This window comes from Eschscholzia californica, unplaced genomic scaffold, assembly GCF_041429995.1.
Source record: "Eschscholzia californica isolate CP2 unplaced genomic scaffold, dmEscCali1.0.p SCAF_3, whole genome shotgun sequence".
NCBI classification, from domain to species: Eukaryota; Viridiplantae; Streptophyta; class Magnoliopsida; order Ranunculales; family Papaveraceae; genus Eschscholzia; species Eschscholzia californica.
Genome location: NW_028238420.1, coordinates 29,337,604 through 29,351,440, shown reverse-complemented (window position 1 = coordinate 29,351,440; position 13,837 = coordinate 29,337,604). Strand labels below are relative to the sequence as shown.

The 13,837-nt window shown below is 37.7% G+C and overlaps 3 protein-coding genes across 4 annotated transcripts in view; 1 reads left to right on the top strand and 2 right to left on the bottom strand.

Moving 5' to 3' along the window:
- Positions 1-1,915, bottom strand: part of LOC147549401 (uncharacterized) — a 53,276-nt gene extending 51,361 nt beyond the window's left edge. The window contains exon 1 of the mRNA XM_086672177.1: positions 980-1,915. The gene's annotated coding sequence lies outside the window, so the exon portion shown is untranslated. The remainder of the gene's footprint in view (positions 1-979) is intronic.
- LOC147549400 (uncharacterized) lies at positions 10-5,642 on the top strand. Its single transcript, XM_086672178.1, has 2 exons — positions 10-982; positions 2,913-5,642. The coding sequence occupies exons 1-2, from the start codon at positions 47-49 to the stop codon at positions 3,135-3,137; spliced, it is 1,161 nt and encodes a 386-aa protein (XP_086528304.1). The 5' UTR covers positions 10-46; the 3' UTR covers positions 3,138-5,642.
- A 1,323-nt stretch (positions 5,643-6,965) lies between these two features.
- Positions 6,966-13,045, bottom strand: LOC147549399 (long chain acyl-CoA synthetase 8-like). 2 transcript variants are annotated; one of them, XM_086671905.1, is made up of 12 exons: positions 12,787-13,045; positions 11,635-12,233; positions 11,460-11,540; positions 10,977-11,237; positions 10,535-10,666; positions 10,274-10,447; positions 9,937-10,166; positions 9,137-9,254; positions 8,789-8,920; positions 8,572-8,706; positions 7,663-7,869; positions 6,966-7,380 (listed from the first exon to the last, which is right to left on the bottom strand). In XM_086671905.1, the coding sequence occupies exons 2-12, from the start codon at positions 12,172-12,174 to the stop codon at positions 7,216-7,218; spliced, it is 2,175 nt and encodes a 724-aa protein (XP_086528031.1). In that variant the 5' UTR covers positions 12,175-12,233; positions 12,787-13,045; the 3' UTR covers positions 6,966-7,215. The 2 variants fall into 2 exon arrangements, with proteins under 2 accessions (XP_086528031.1, XP_086528032.1); XM_086671906.1 differs by having other exon boundaries at positions 11,635-12,276; positions 12,787-12,915.
- Positions 13,046-13,837: the final 792 nt, after the last annotated feature.

Below are 13,837 nucleotides of genomic sequence, written 5' to 3'. Positions count from 1 at the left end.
TGGTTGTCCTTACCAGAAAAACAAACTTTCTCCGTGGAAATCACTCATGAATGTCAGTCCTCCGCCCAACCTCCCCTGGATAGTCATTGGAGATCTCAACAGTATTCTTGATCCAAAGGAGAAAAACGGGGGCAATGACACGGCTAATTCCACTCTACCTAAAATCCTTGAGATTATCAATCGTCTTGGCCTGAGTGACCTCGGTTTCAATGGAAATCCCTACACCTGGAGTAACCGTCAATTTGCTGGCAACCTTATCCAAAAGAGACTAGATCGGGCTTTAGCAAATGACAGTTGGCTTCAGAACTTTCCCAACTCCTACCTCACTCATCTGGATGCAGTAGGATCAGATCACAACCCTATCTTCCTGAACACTCAAAACCACACCCAACCTCACCCCAAACCCTTCAAATTTATTCGCACCTGGATGTCCCATCCTGATTGTCATGATTTCATCGCTTCTAAATGGACCTTAAACAACCATAACCCTGCTTCTTATAACATTCAACACAATCTTACTCAGTTAAGTAAACACTTAAACAAATGGAATAAAGAAGCCTTTGGCAACATAGAGAACCATATCAATAACATCATTTCTGATCTTCAGCAAAACAATAACAAGGACAATGTCAATCTCCTCAATGCTAGACTGGAAGAACTTTATAGACTTCAAGAAAGCATGTGGAAGGAAAAATTCCGAAATGACTTTATCTCCCTTGGTGACAAAAATACTAAATTTTTTCACTCCCAAGCCATTCATCGTAATAGATCCAATCAAATTCTAGCCATCAAAGACAACAATGGGGAATGGCAGGAAGACATGAATGAGATTTTCTCCACTTTTACTACTCACCTCCACAAAATCAACTCCACCTCTCAGGTGTCTACTGATCCCATCATCTCCAATCTTTTCCAACCTCTTATCTCTCACTCCCAAAATGTAGAGCTCATTGCAATTCCAGACAAATCTGAGATTGACTTAGTGATAGGCCTAAAAAAGGTCTATTCCCGCAAGTGCACGGGATCAAGTTATAGTAAAATTAGTAAATCGGGAAATCGTTCCAAGGGACAAGTAATTTTATCTAAATCTTAAATTAACCCTCCATTCATTAATTTTGGTTTGATTTTGTGAAAACTATTTTTTAAAAGAAAACAAGAAAAGACTAAAGAAGAGTGAAATCAAGGTTGGAAAGAAATCTAGGGTTCTTGATTCCACCACATAAATAGACTATCTAAAACATGCATTCAATTAACAAATTTCTTTTTTCATATATAACTCAAAATCTAACATAATAAACTATTTAGATTCCGGAAGATATTCTTTAATAACACATTTCAAAATCATTTATATTTTAATTGATTATCACATAAAAGTTATATTCCTTAATAATCATTCATCATCTAATAAGCATATCCCATCTAATAACTTAACAAAAGCATGAAATATCTCACTATGAAACATGAATAAAGACAAGATTATAAGATCTATATGAAATAACAATTAATAGACATTGAAGCTCAATACAAGGATTCATTAATCAATAACATATTTCAAAATAAGCCCAAGTATGGGTTTCCTCTAAAACTCTAGATACAAGATTAGCTACTCATGAAATCTAAAGTAATATTCATTGAAATTCTAAAGTAAATGGAATTACAAAAGATAATGAAAAGAAATCACCAAATGAGATTTAGATCCATAGCTCCTTGTGCCTCCATGTTGATGTCCAATATTAGCTCCAAATGTTCCAAGAATATTATCCAAAACTCCAAATAATAGCTTTTTAGAAGATGAAAGAAGAGAAATTTAGAAGAGAGATAGAAGAAGAAGATATTTATGAAGAAATTAGAAGTTTGGATGAAGAAATTAGAAGGTTAGATGTAGAGATTAGAAGTATAAAGAAATTAGAAAGAAGAGATGAAGGTGGTAGAGAAAGTAGTAGAAGAAATGGATTTAGGGTTAGAAGAGGGAAGGAGAAGTGGCTTAAAAATTAGATAAGGAAGCCTTTTGAGAGGGTTGTTGAAGTCTAGCTCTAATGGAGGAGAAAGAGATTTATTTATAAAGTTGGGTTAGGGTTTTGGTTGGGTCAAATGGTAAAAGGTGTGAAGATGAGGGTTAAAATTGGAATTCTAGGGGTTAAAAGTGAAAATAAAACCCTAAAGCACAATCTGGTCGGCGGCTAGGGTTTCGGATGCTAAGATAATCTCGGATCTATAGAGCTAAGTTGCGGGTCACACAGGAGCCGTCGGATTTCGATAAGACACGGATCTGGGCTGGTCGGGAGAAGGCCACGTGTTCGGGAGCACGGAGCTAAGCTACTTCGGGAAACACGGAATAACTAATAAAGGGTTGGAAGCTCAGCATCCGTTAGATCTTGAAAACGCGGAGGGGGTAACGGCTGAGATTATAACGTGAGAAGGGGGCTACCGAAGAAATCCGCGACGCGCTACACAGGATCATGCTCTTAGGTCTCATTTTGTTACTCAGCGGGAATACGGGAACTGGATGTAACGGCCTCCGAGTCTCAACACGTGTCCGAAGGTATACCGCTGGCCAGAATAGTGCCCGACATTGTACCGAAAGCTGACTAAATGTTGACCTGACTTTGACTTTGCATTTTTCACTCATCCGGACTCCGAATTAACTTCCGTTTTCTCCTACGGACTCATCTCGACCTCTACTTTTCAACCACGCACTGACCTTGGCCAAATTTCCAGAATGTCCTTGACTCCAAATGACCAAAATACCCTTCATACATCTTTTCCTCGTTTTTAACCGTTTTTCAAACCTAACTCTGCAAAAGACACCTAATCAAGAAAATCAACCATTTTATTACAATAAAGACTCGAAACAGACTAACTCGGCTAATTTAAACGACTCCGATGGGACATTTTCATGACCCATCACTTAGCTATTAATTGGCTCAAGAAAGATGCAGCGCCTGGTCCTGATGGTTACCCTCCTTATTTCTTCCAATCTAACTGGGACACAGTCAGTGGCGATATATACCATCTTGTTCAGAACTTTTTCCATACAACCTTTCTTCCCCCGGGTACCAATCATACTCACATCTGCCTTATCCCCAAAACCCCCACACCTCAATCCCCGGCGGATTATCGTCCCATCAGTCTTCTAAATACCACTTATAAAATTATTACTAAAATCTTAGCTGAAAGATTAAAATACAACCTTAATCACATCATTTCTCCCTTCCAAGCAGCCTACGTCCCCGGGAGACAAATATCTGATAATATCATAATAGGTCAAGAACTCATTCATTCCTTTAAAAAGATGAAAGGATCCACTGGATACTTTGGCCTAAAATTAGATATGTCGAAAGCTTTTGACCGTGTCGAATGGTCTTTTCTGGTGGATATTATAAGGCGACTGGGTTTTCCGGATCACTGGATTAATATGATCTCCAACTGCATCTCGACCTCCTCTATGTCTGTCCTCATCAACGGTCGTCCAGGTCCCACCTTCTTCCCTACCATGGGCATCCGACAGGGTGACCCGCTCTCTCCTTTCCTCTTCACTTTTGGTCATGGAAGGCCTCAGCAGACTCCTTGCTTCCAACTCGGACCAAACACCTTTTTTGGGATTTCCAACCAACAACCCTAACCTCAATATCTCTCATTTATTGTTCGCCGACGACTGTATCATCTTTGGCAAAAACTCGATAAATAACATCCACAACCTCAAAAACATTTTGAACCTCTTCTGTGAATCCTCGGGTCAAACTATTAACTATACCAAATCCAATATCTTCTATTCAAAAAATTCCCATCCTAAGTTTAAACGCATCATTATGAGAACTCTAAAAGTCAAATATGCTTCCACCTCTGATAAATACCTCGGGGCCCAACTCTTTATCGGAGCCCAGAAAACTAATGTCTTTCACACTATTTTGGACCAAATCAAATCCAAACTCTCCAAGTGGAGCCATTCTTTCCTTTCTCAGGCTGGCTGCACAGTTGTCATCTCAGCTGTTGCTTCGACCGTTCCCCGATATCAGATGCAATGCTTCGCAATCCCGAAAAGCGTTAGCAAAAGCATAGCGACTTTGCAAACGTCCTTCTGGTGGGGAAAGTCCAAAGGTATATGCACCAAAGCATGGTCATATATATGTCTTCCGAAGAAACAAGGAGGGCTACGTATCCATGATCCTCATCTCGACAACACCGCCCTCCTTAGCAAACTGGCTTGGCGCCTCAAATCCGACCATGAAGCTTTGTGGGTCCAATTCTTGAAAGCCAAATATTTTCATAACTCTAATACTCCTGGGCCAGCCAAATCCCACCATTCGTGGAATTAGAAAGTCATCAAAAGACATTATAACAACATCGATCATCTTATTACATGGGAAGTACACTCGGGCGAAAACATTAACATCTGGACTGACAAGTGGATCCCAGGTACTACCAGCATCATTCCTAACTCCAACAACTCTACTCTTACCAAAGTTTCTCAACTTATCACCAACAATCAGTGGAATGATGAGATTCTCCGCGCTACTTTCGATGTACATACCCATAATCTCATCCACACCATCCCCCTGCATAATGATGGTCCCGATAAAATGAAATGGGCTCTTACGGAATCAGGTAATTTCACTGTTAAATCTATGTACCATCATCTTAGCATAACTAATCAATCTCAATCTCAACCTCCTCATAACTGGAACTTCATCTGGTCTCTCCCAACTATCCCTCGAATAAAACTCTTCATTTGGAAGATTTGCTCGAAAGCGCTACCAGTCCGCGACAGAATAGGTAAGTATATCAAAAACAATTACACCTGCCCAAACTGCTCGGAAATTGAAACCATTGAACATGCACTATTACATTGTCCATTTGCGAAAAATATTTGGTTTTACTTTAATATCATATCGACTAACATTGACTCTCTAGTAGATTGGATCTTCTCTTGGCAGGATCAAAACCAAAGTAGTTGTACTTCAAATGATATCCATTTTGTTACTATATTATGTCACATTTGGAAAACCAGATGTGACCATTGCTTCCAGTACTCAATAAATAACACTAGATCGGTGATAAATATGATCATGGCATTCCCAAATACCCATATAGTGCATGCAAAACCTATCCTTGATAAAACTGAGAAATGGCAACCTCCTATCACTCCTTTCTTGAAAATAAATCTTGATGCATCTTTTACTAATATTAAAACCAATATAGGTACTAGTTTCATTGTACACAATGCTCAATCTAAATTTATGAAGGCTCAAGTAACTTCATCCCGCGCGAGAAACAGTGAAGAAAGTGAAGCTATAGCAATCCTCAACGGAATCAAATGGGCAGAGGAAAACTACCACAAATGTATTGTGATAGAAAGCGACAATATCAATCTGATAAAACACTTGAAGAACCCGAGACATAAAATTCACTGGCAATCGAAGATCCACTTAAAAAAAATCATAGACATCAAAAGGAGATTGGACAACGTCAAATTCAACTACACGAAGAGATTACAAAATGTTCTAGCTGATAAACTAGCGAAATGGGCTCGTAAGAAGAATAGATCGAAAAACTGGAACAATGTTCCCTACTTTTTAGTTCATATGTACTCTTTGGCTTAATGTAATTTTACCTTTCAACAAAAAAAAAAAAAAAAAAAAAAATGGTGCAACTCTAACAGTAGTTAATTGATGCCTACAATTTTTTGTTGAAAGAATGTGTAGCCTACTTAATTAGTCATCTTAATAGTTTTTTTTTTGTTGAGACTTTTAACAAAAAAATATATATTTTTTTTTTATGAGAATAAAAAAAAAAAAAAAATGTTGGTACATGTAGGATTCAAATGTAAGAGAAACTATGGGACGAAGAAAAAATGTCGAATTGTGGCTTTAGTCAGTAAATTGTTTTGAGTTATTTTCTTATTGGGTCTCTAGTTTGTGACCAACTTCTTTTTTGGTCTTCTTTTTTTTTCGTAAATTCAAATTTGACTTCCTTTTTGAAATTCCGTCAATTAACTTTAACGGTTAACCTTTTTGTTGTCATAATTACCCTTATAAAAATGATTTCGAAATAGAATTAATTCAAAAACATTAAGCCATCTCATCTCCTCCCCTTCACCTCCACCTCACACTTTCTTCGCTTGCAGAAGGGTTTTGACCGACGACCTTCAACCATAAAAAAAGTTCTAAATTTTTCGGCCGACCACCTTCAACCATACAAAAAAAAAAAAAACAATTCTTTTTCTTCTTCTGCTCCTCCTCCTCCTTCCTCCTTCCCCCTCCCTCCTTTTTTTTCTCTCTCTTCTTCTTCCTTTCTAGAGAGGGAAAGGTCACTTCGGCCAGTCTGTTTTTTTCTTCTTCTTCTTCCTGTCTTCCTTGATAACGGTTGCGCTTAAGCAAAAAATAAAAATCGACTTCGTTTTTTTTTGGTCGAAAGGTCAATGGCCGGAAAATTTCGGTCGCGCCTTTCTGCCGGAGAAGAAAGTGTGAGTTGGAGAGAGAGAGAGAGGTGAGGTGGTGAAATGTGGTGAAGTGGAGGAAATGAGGTGGCTTAATGTTTTTGAATTATTCTATTTCGAAATCATTTCTATAAGAAGGGTAATTATGTCAACAAAAAACATTAACCATTAAAATTAGGTGACAGACTTGAAAAAATAGACCAAATTTAAATTTACGAAAAATAGGAAGCCAAAAAGAAAGCGAAAGCTGGTCACAAGCTAGAGGGCCAACAAGAAAACAACTCACTTGTTTTTTCATTTTAACTTCTTACCATGTTATAAAAGCACATAGCCGTGCCATAAATTCCAAGCGGTAGGCTGCAAGTAGAATGCTCTTAAAGAGTCTCTATGTTTCTTTGTGTTGGCAAGGATAACCCGAATGCGACAAGCACGTCTGATGACATAAATTTAAGGAATTAAATTTCGAAATATTTCGGTCAAAATGACCACTTTCATGCCTACTGAAATTTCATGCCTTGCACAAGAGATCTAAGAACTAAGAATAAATGTGGTAGAACAAGTAAAAACAGTTACGTAGAATGACCTTAAGGGACTAGACCTTAATTGAATTCAAATTTCAAACTTAAAAGACAACTTCAACAAGAAATCCTATTCGAACAAAAACCTTATTACATAGTTGAGCAGGAGTTGTTAGAAACCTAACAATCTGCAACAGATAACATCATAAAGCATAGAGAGAGAACCAATTCAATAAAGTGGGATCGAAATAGACTAATGCTTCACTCATATAATTTATGGAGCTCATCTTTGAAATTTGCTTTCACTTGCTCTCTCTTTAACTTGAGTGCAGCTGTTACTAATCCCGATTCTGGAGTCCACGGTTCCGGTAACAACTTGATCTTTCCTGGCCACTCGAATTTCTCGAGTTTTGCATCTTTTGCTACCTGTAACATAGCAACCCAAAATTTCAACTCCACAATCATACGTATGTGTAATCTACATTGCACCCATGCATGGGATATTGTTTTTTTTTTTTTTTTTGTTGAAAAGGAACATGTATTATACTTTAAAAGCTGGAAAAGTTCAGAGTTAGTAACATCCCCCAATGGTTATTTTCTACCCTATTGCTTAACCAATATGGAAGATGGACGCAAATATGGGTATCTGTACTCGTCTGACACCATGAGGGGGAGATTTTGAGTTTTAACAAGAGAGAGCGTACTAACCTTGAGAAGAGATTGCTGGACTTCACGGACTGTTTCGGCTTTCTGGCACAAATCAGCAAAATCCCGGTATTCAATTCCAGCACCACGGGCCCAATTCTCTAGTGTTTGACGTGAGGGGACTACTAATGCTACACAATAGCTGTGGAAGGGATCTGCATGGATCATGATATTATCCACGTAATTCGATGATGCTAAGGCAGCTTCTACCTGCAACCATAAATCAAATGTTTCAGCTTACTTCTGTACGACTACAAATATAACTTATACAAGAACATGAGCAGTTTTATTCAATTCGTGTAGTAAATTTGGCACATGAGCAAGTAGTCTAGTGACCACCAAGTCATAGGTCGGACAACTCTATTTAAACCGAACTTATTTTCGCTTGAAGTTACTCCTAAATTTCAAAAAGTGAACTCCTATTAGAAGCTCTTGGAGATGCTCTGACATCTATATAAACTTACTATTTCGGAGAATGACTGTCGTGAATTTCCCAATTTTAGATTAGGGGAAGACCCACCACGCCCTACAGTTTCAATTATTGGAAATGGTATTTCATCACAAAACCTACCACAGACTTGTGGCAGCTAAGGAATAGCATAACTCTATTATAGGCAGGATATGCAAAACAAAATGCATCCCTTCATCCTATTTATGTTCGGTTTTATTTATATGCACAAATGAACACGTAAAATAGGGTGTGAAAATAATTTGTAATTATGTATAAATTACAAATTTCCACACCCTATTTTGTCAAAGTTCCACACCCTATTCGTAAATGATAATGGTCCACCAGGTACCATTAATCAAGGCATTCATGGATGTGAAACTTCTAAGATACCAAGCAGAGCCTTCACATTTTGTTTATTTTAATTGAAAGAAACACCTTTAGTCCAATAAGTTCTTACACACCTTTCCTAGAGAAACATATTCTCCATGTTGAAGTTTAACTATATCTTTCTTCCTGTCAATAATTTCCAGGCAACCATCAGGGTGAAATTGTCCTATATCTCCTGTATAAAACCACCGCATGCCGTTCTCATCAACCTGCATCAGTAACAAAATAATGAAGCTCAGCAACATAATTTTGAGTGAACGATGAAATAAACAGCAGTGATAGCATTCTTACTTTGTACACCTCATTAGTCTTTGCTTCATTTTTAAAATAACCCGAAGTTACGCTAAATCCTCCAACTACAACTTCTCCTCTTGGCATTGGTTTATCAGAAGACCTATACCCACCCTCTTCCCAAGAAACAAGCTGAAATTCAAATGAGACACATACAAGAAAAGTTATCCATTCAGTCACGAGTTAAGTTTTGTTGGAATATACTGTTCATTTGATTATTGGTGTGTTTTAACTACACTAGTTCAGCTTCATTGGATTTCTAAAATGAAGTTAAAGATAGACTAAAAGTTAAGTAGGACAGGTAGATAACAGGTCGTTAACAAAAACAAGAGAAAGAAACAAGTGTACCTTAATGTAGCAACAAGGAAGCGGTGGACCCACACGACCAACACTTGGGTCGTCCGCCTCAGAAAAAGCTGCTCCAGCGCATGTTTCAGTCAATCCATATCCTTGACCTATTGGAGTACTGCAGAAAGAAACTGATTAACAAAACTAATCTCTACAAACAGATCATCAAGAAGGTATTCGGTAAGATATCTCATACAACAGGTACTTAGGCATAGACAATTTTTTTGAAACCGGATTGGGGCAAAGCTCTCCCCGAGAGGTTTCCGTTAGGATGGATAAGCAAATATTAAGAGGTTTGACTTAGCATACTTTTAGCTTTTTGGCAGGTTACTCTCATAGTTTATCCAGCTTTTTATATCAAAAGATTTACTAGCAGAGCACCCTATAAACACTTCAAATTGGCTTAAATGTCGAGCAGCCAAAGCAAGTCTTTAGTTTGTTCACCCTTGCTTTCATCTTTATTGCATGAGTGTTTAACAAATCAGTTCATATTTAAAGATGCTAGAGTCAAAATATTTTGGACACAGTGAAGAAAGGTATTAGTTTTGTAAATAGTATTTTTATTTGCACTATGCACGAGTATTTGAATACGTCCACAGTATTCAACATGCAGTATAAGAGCTCCTAAGTACACAGAATTTATTATCAGGATATCAACATTTACAACAAGCCAGGTCCAAGAAAGTGCTACTATATCTAATTTCTTCCCAACTCTATTCTACAATCTAGGTTTCAAATGGGAAACTTTCTCCACTATGCACCATTTATTGGTATCTAGATATGAAAAGAAAGCAAAATACCCGAGGCAAATATTCATGAATCGTTGTGAGTCTCGAGACAAAGGAGCTCCGCCACAAAGTATGAACCGCGTACGTCCTCCAAGAATAGATCGTATCTTTTTGAAAACAATTACATCCAAAAGAGCCTTCTCTAGTCCCCATGCTCCAAACCAGCTTCCTTCTATGGAGGCTAATCTGCGCTTGTACCCAATGTTGAAAAGTTTTTTAGCTAATCCACCTTTCTCGTCCACCTACAGAAGACCATTGATGTTATCGTACACCACATTCCACAGAAACCAACTGAAGAGTAAAAGGGATCATTTTAAGACGCATTAAACCATTTGGAATAAATTCACACCTTTTTCAGCACTCCGTCTCGAATACGATCCAGGATAGCTGGAACAGCTGTCATAAGGGTGGGTTTTAATACCGAAACATCTCCTTGGGTTCCTTTCTTAATTTTATTTGACGTGTCGGTTAAAGTCAAAGCTGAACCATAACCAATGGAGCAACCAGCTGTCAACATCACAGTCTGCAAGCCCACAAGAAACTTGAAATTATTATAGAATCACCAATTGTTAATGCATAGAAAATACACGAATTGTTCAAACATCAGGACCTCAGCTGCTAGTTCAAAAACATGAGCTAGGGGTAAATATGCAAGGTAAACATCTTTGCTTCCTATATCTGGAATAACAGTCATAACTGCTGCCGCTGTCGCTACGATGTTGCCATGAGTCATCATGACCCCCTGCATTATCAAATAGTATACTTTGTTAGGGAACAGAAAGAAACATTCGCCTCAGTCCAAAGAAACACAAAAACAAGAAAGAAGAAAATCTTTACCAAGATTCAGTCTAGCAGCCTAACTTATCTAAATTTAGAATTTGAATTGCATGCATCAATTTGACTAAATGTTAGCATCTAGTTTCTTGTTCTCCAAGCAAGACATCGGCTATTTTTTAGCAAAGAATAGAGTAATGCAAGCTTATGAAATGTTTTTGCAGCGCTCGAGCAAATTACAGAATAATATAATCTAATAGATGAAAGCAGGAACTAACCTTTGGTAGACCCGTACTACCACTTGTGTACATGATTACTGCAGTGTCATTTTTTGATGGAAGTTTTGGATGAGCAGGAGTTTCTTTCCCGAGCTTCTCAACTTCAGAAAAAGATGCAAGCGTAAAATTGTCGAAACTGGAATCTACTGTGGTTCCCTCATCCTCAAAGTAAATAATGTGCTTAATTGTTTCCAAGCTTGAGCTTATAGCAGCAAGTTTTTTTAATAGCTTTGAATCACATATCAAGGTTGATACTTGTGTCTGCAAATAACAAAAAGTACCAAATGAGATTAAACATGAATTAAAATTAAACGCAAATTACATAATATATAATATATGTATATATATGTACAGTATTAAGAAAAGAATTACGATTTGCAATATGAATCTATGATACGATTTATCAAAACCAACTAATGATTTCACAATCTTGTTCATCTTAAAAAAAAAAACGGGTCCTTGAGGTGACCGGAGTTTTCTTACCTCGTTAAGTGAGTGGATGAGAGCATCCTCGCCAAGCGAAGCATAGATAGTAACAACAGTAATGTTCTGCCTGAAGCATCCCTGTTACAGTAAAAAAAATGTATCAAGATTGTAACTTTGACTGCAGAAACAAAAGATAGGGCAGATTCTAACTAAAAATGTCAAGCAAGATAACCTGAAAAGCGAGGAACCACTCAGCTCGGGATTCAGAAAATATTGCAACACGACTATCCAAACTATGTCCCAACTTCACCAGACCAGAAGCAAAGTTGCAGACTCGATCAAATCCACCTCCATATGTTTCCCATACATACTCTCCTAGGTGTAGCTTCTCAAACTTCCTTCCATCATTACCTGTGACTAGTTCTTTGCTAATCAGTCTCCTTGTTCCAAGAAATCGTTCTTGTGCATGCTTTTTACATGATTGCTCGAAAAGAGCTGCAATAGTTGTAGCTCCTTCCCAAGGAACTTCAACCAATTTCGAAAATCTCTTATTACGCATTGTGAACCCCGATTCACCACCAACATCTACTGGAACGGCCCTTTGTTTAGCCCTCGTCTTCCCCACGAATACAACAGAAACCAATATAGGTACGACGAGACCAAGAACAACCGCACCCACAATTCCATACAACCCATAGGTATTGACAATCGACATGTAATCCCCCTGAGCCAAACTTTGCAACAATGAATAGCTTCCTTCTGAATCACCCATTGTGAAGAACTATAGACTGATAAGTACCATGCCCTTCCTAAACGTGCCGGTATGATTTTCTGAAGTAAAATAATTAATGATTAAGTACCTCAGTAAGTAAACCTGTTGGATGAGCTATCAATTAAAGAAGCAACTTCATGGAAATGGAGCTTAAATTTGGTTTAAAATCATATTAGCATATGAATAGATATCATTACTTATACCCCCATAGACAATACTAAATTGTACAAACCGAGAGTAAGTAGTAGAAAATTTACCAAATTGAAAATGGGTAAGTTGGGAAATCAGTACACAGACAAGAAAGAGCTAACTGATAAATAACTTGTTTTTGCTTTTATAGATGAAAAAGTCAAAAACCCTGATCGATTACCTCATGAATTTCATATATAGAAATTAAGCTAATAAGTTTAACAATCAAGATTGAAAGAGAAAATCGAAGCATGAACTCATTCAAATATAACGAAGGATGAAATATAAGAGATTGTATCCGATTAAGAGATGAAAACCTATTATTTGCAGTTAAAATCATCTGACTAATGAATCAAACGAGATCAGAAAAAGAAAAAGAGAGAGAGAGAGAAAGAGGGAGAAAATCGGAAGTTTAGGTTTTACCTCCGTAGACGGAGAAAGAATCGAGATTGCTTCTTCTTCTTCTTCTCTCTCTCTCTCTCTCTCTCTGTTGTGTTTGTGTGTGTTTGGGAAAGCAGGGGAACAGGGGAGAAATAGATCAAGTGTTAAAACGAACAGGAAAGACCAAGTATTAAAACGGAAATACTTGGAAATAACCCAACTTTCATATGGATATTACAATTTGACCACTAGAAGTCTACAAGGTTATTTTCCGCGTATCTGAAAAAAATGTGACCCGCACAATAGATTAATCATACAATATCATCGAAAATAGTTTTTTTTTTTTTTTGTTGTTGTTGAATCAAAAAATAGATACAGTATTTGAATCAAAATATATGACAGGAGGAGAAAAAATATTTATGAAGTTAACGATTCCAAATATAGGATAAAATATCATTTTTGCTAATTACTTCGACTGGTGGATACCAAATAGAGACTAATAATATATAATGACAGTATATCAATGACACTTTTGAGCTTTTACGGTTTAAAATTCCTCATGAAAAATCATTGTGTTGATTATACATTATGCAATGGATGAAGATGAAGGGCATGCCATTTGTTTAAGATGCAATGTCATCAAATGATATAGATCAACAAGTTCAATCTCTTTAGGGATCATGTTAAGCTAGAAATCAACAACGATCTTTGAGACATATCGTATGATTTGATGCTAAAAAGGATCGATTCCTAAAATGGGTGGAACACTTGGAGCGGCAGACACGGTAAGGGTCTCATCTAATTAAACAGAAAAAGACAGAAAGATGAGAGAGAGGCAAACCCATTGACCGGGTTAGACCCAACCCCCAGGCCTTGGTTAAACCAAGCATTCAGGGTCACGCCTAGCCCCACCAAGAGCCTAAGCCAGCCGATCGAGGGCCTAGGCCAACCTGACCGAGGCATAGGGTTCGGGATCCCCTTGGTCTAGTCGAACCGACTCATGAAAAGGGGGTGTCAGTTCGAACCGACTCATGAAAAGGGGGTCGTCAGTCCTTTGTATAAATGGGGACCAAGGCTCCCTTCATTGTCCCTC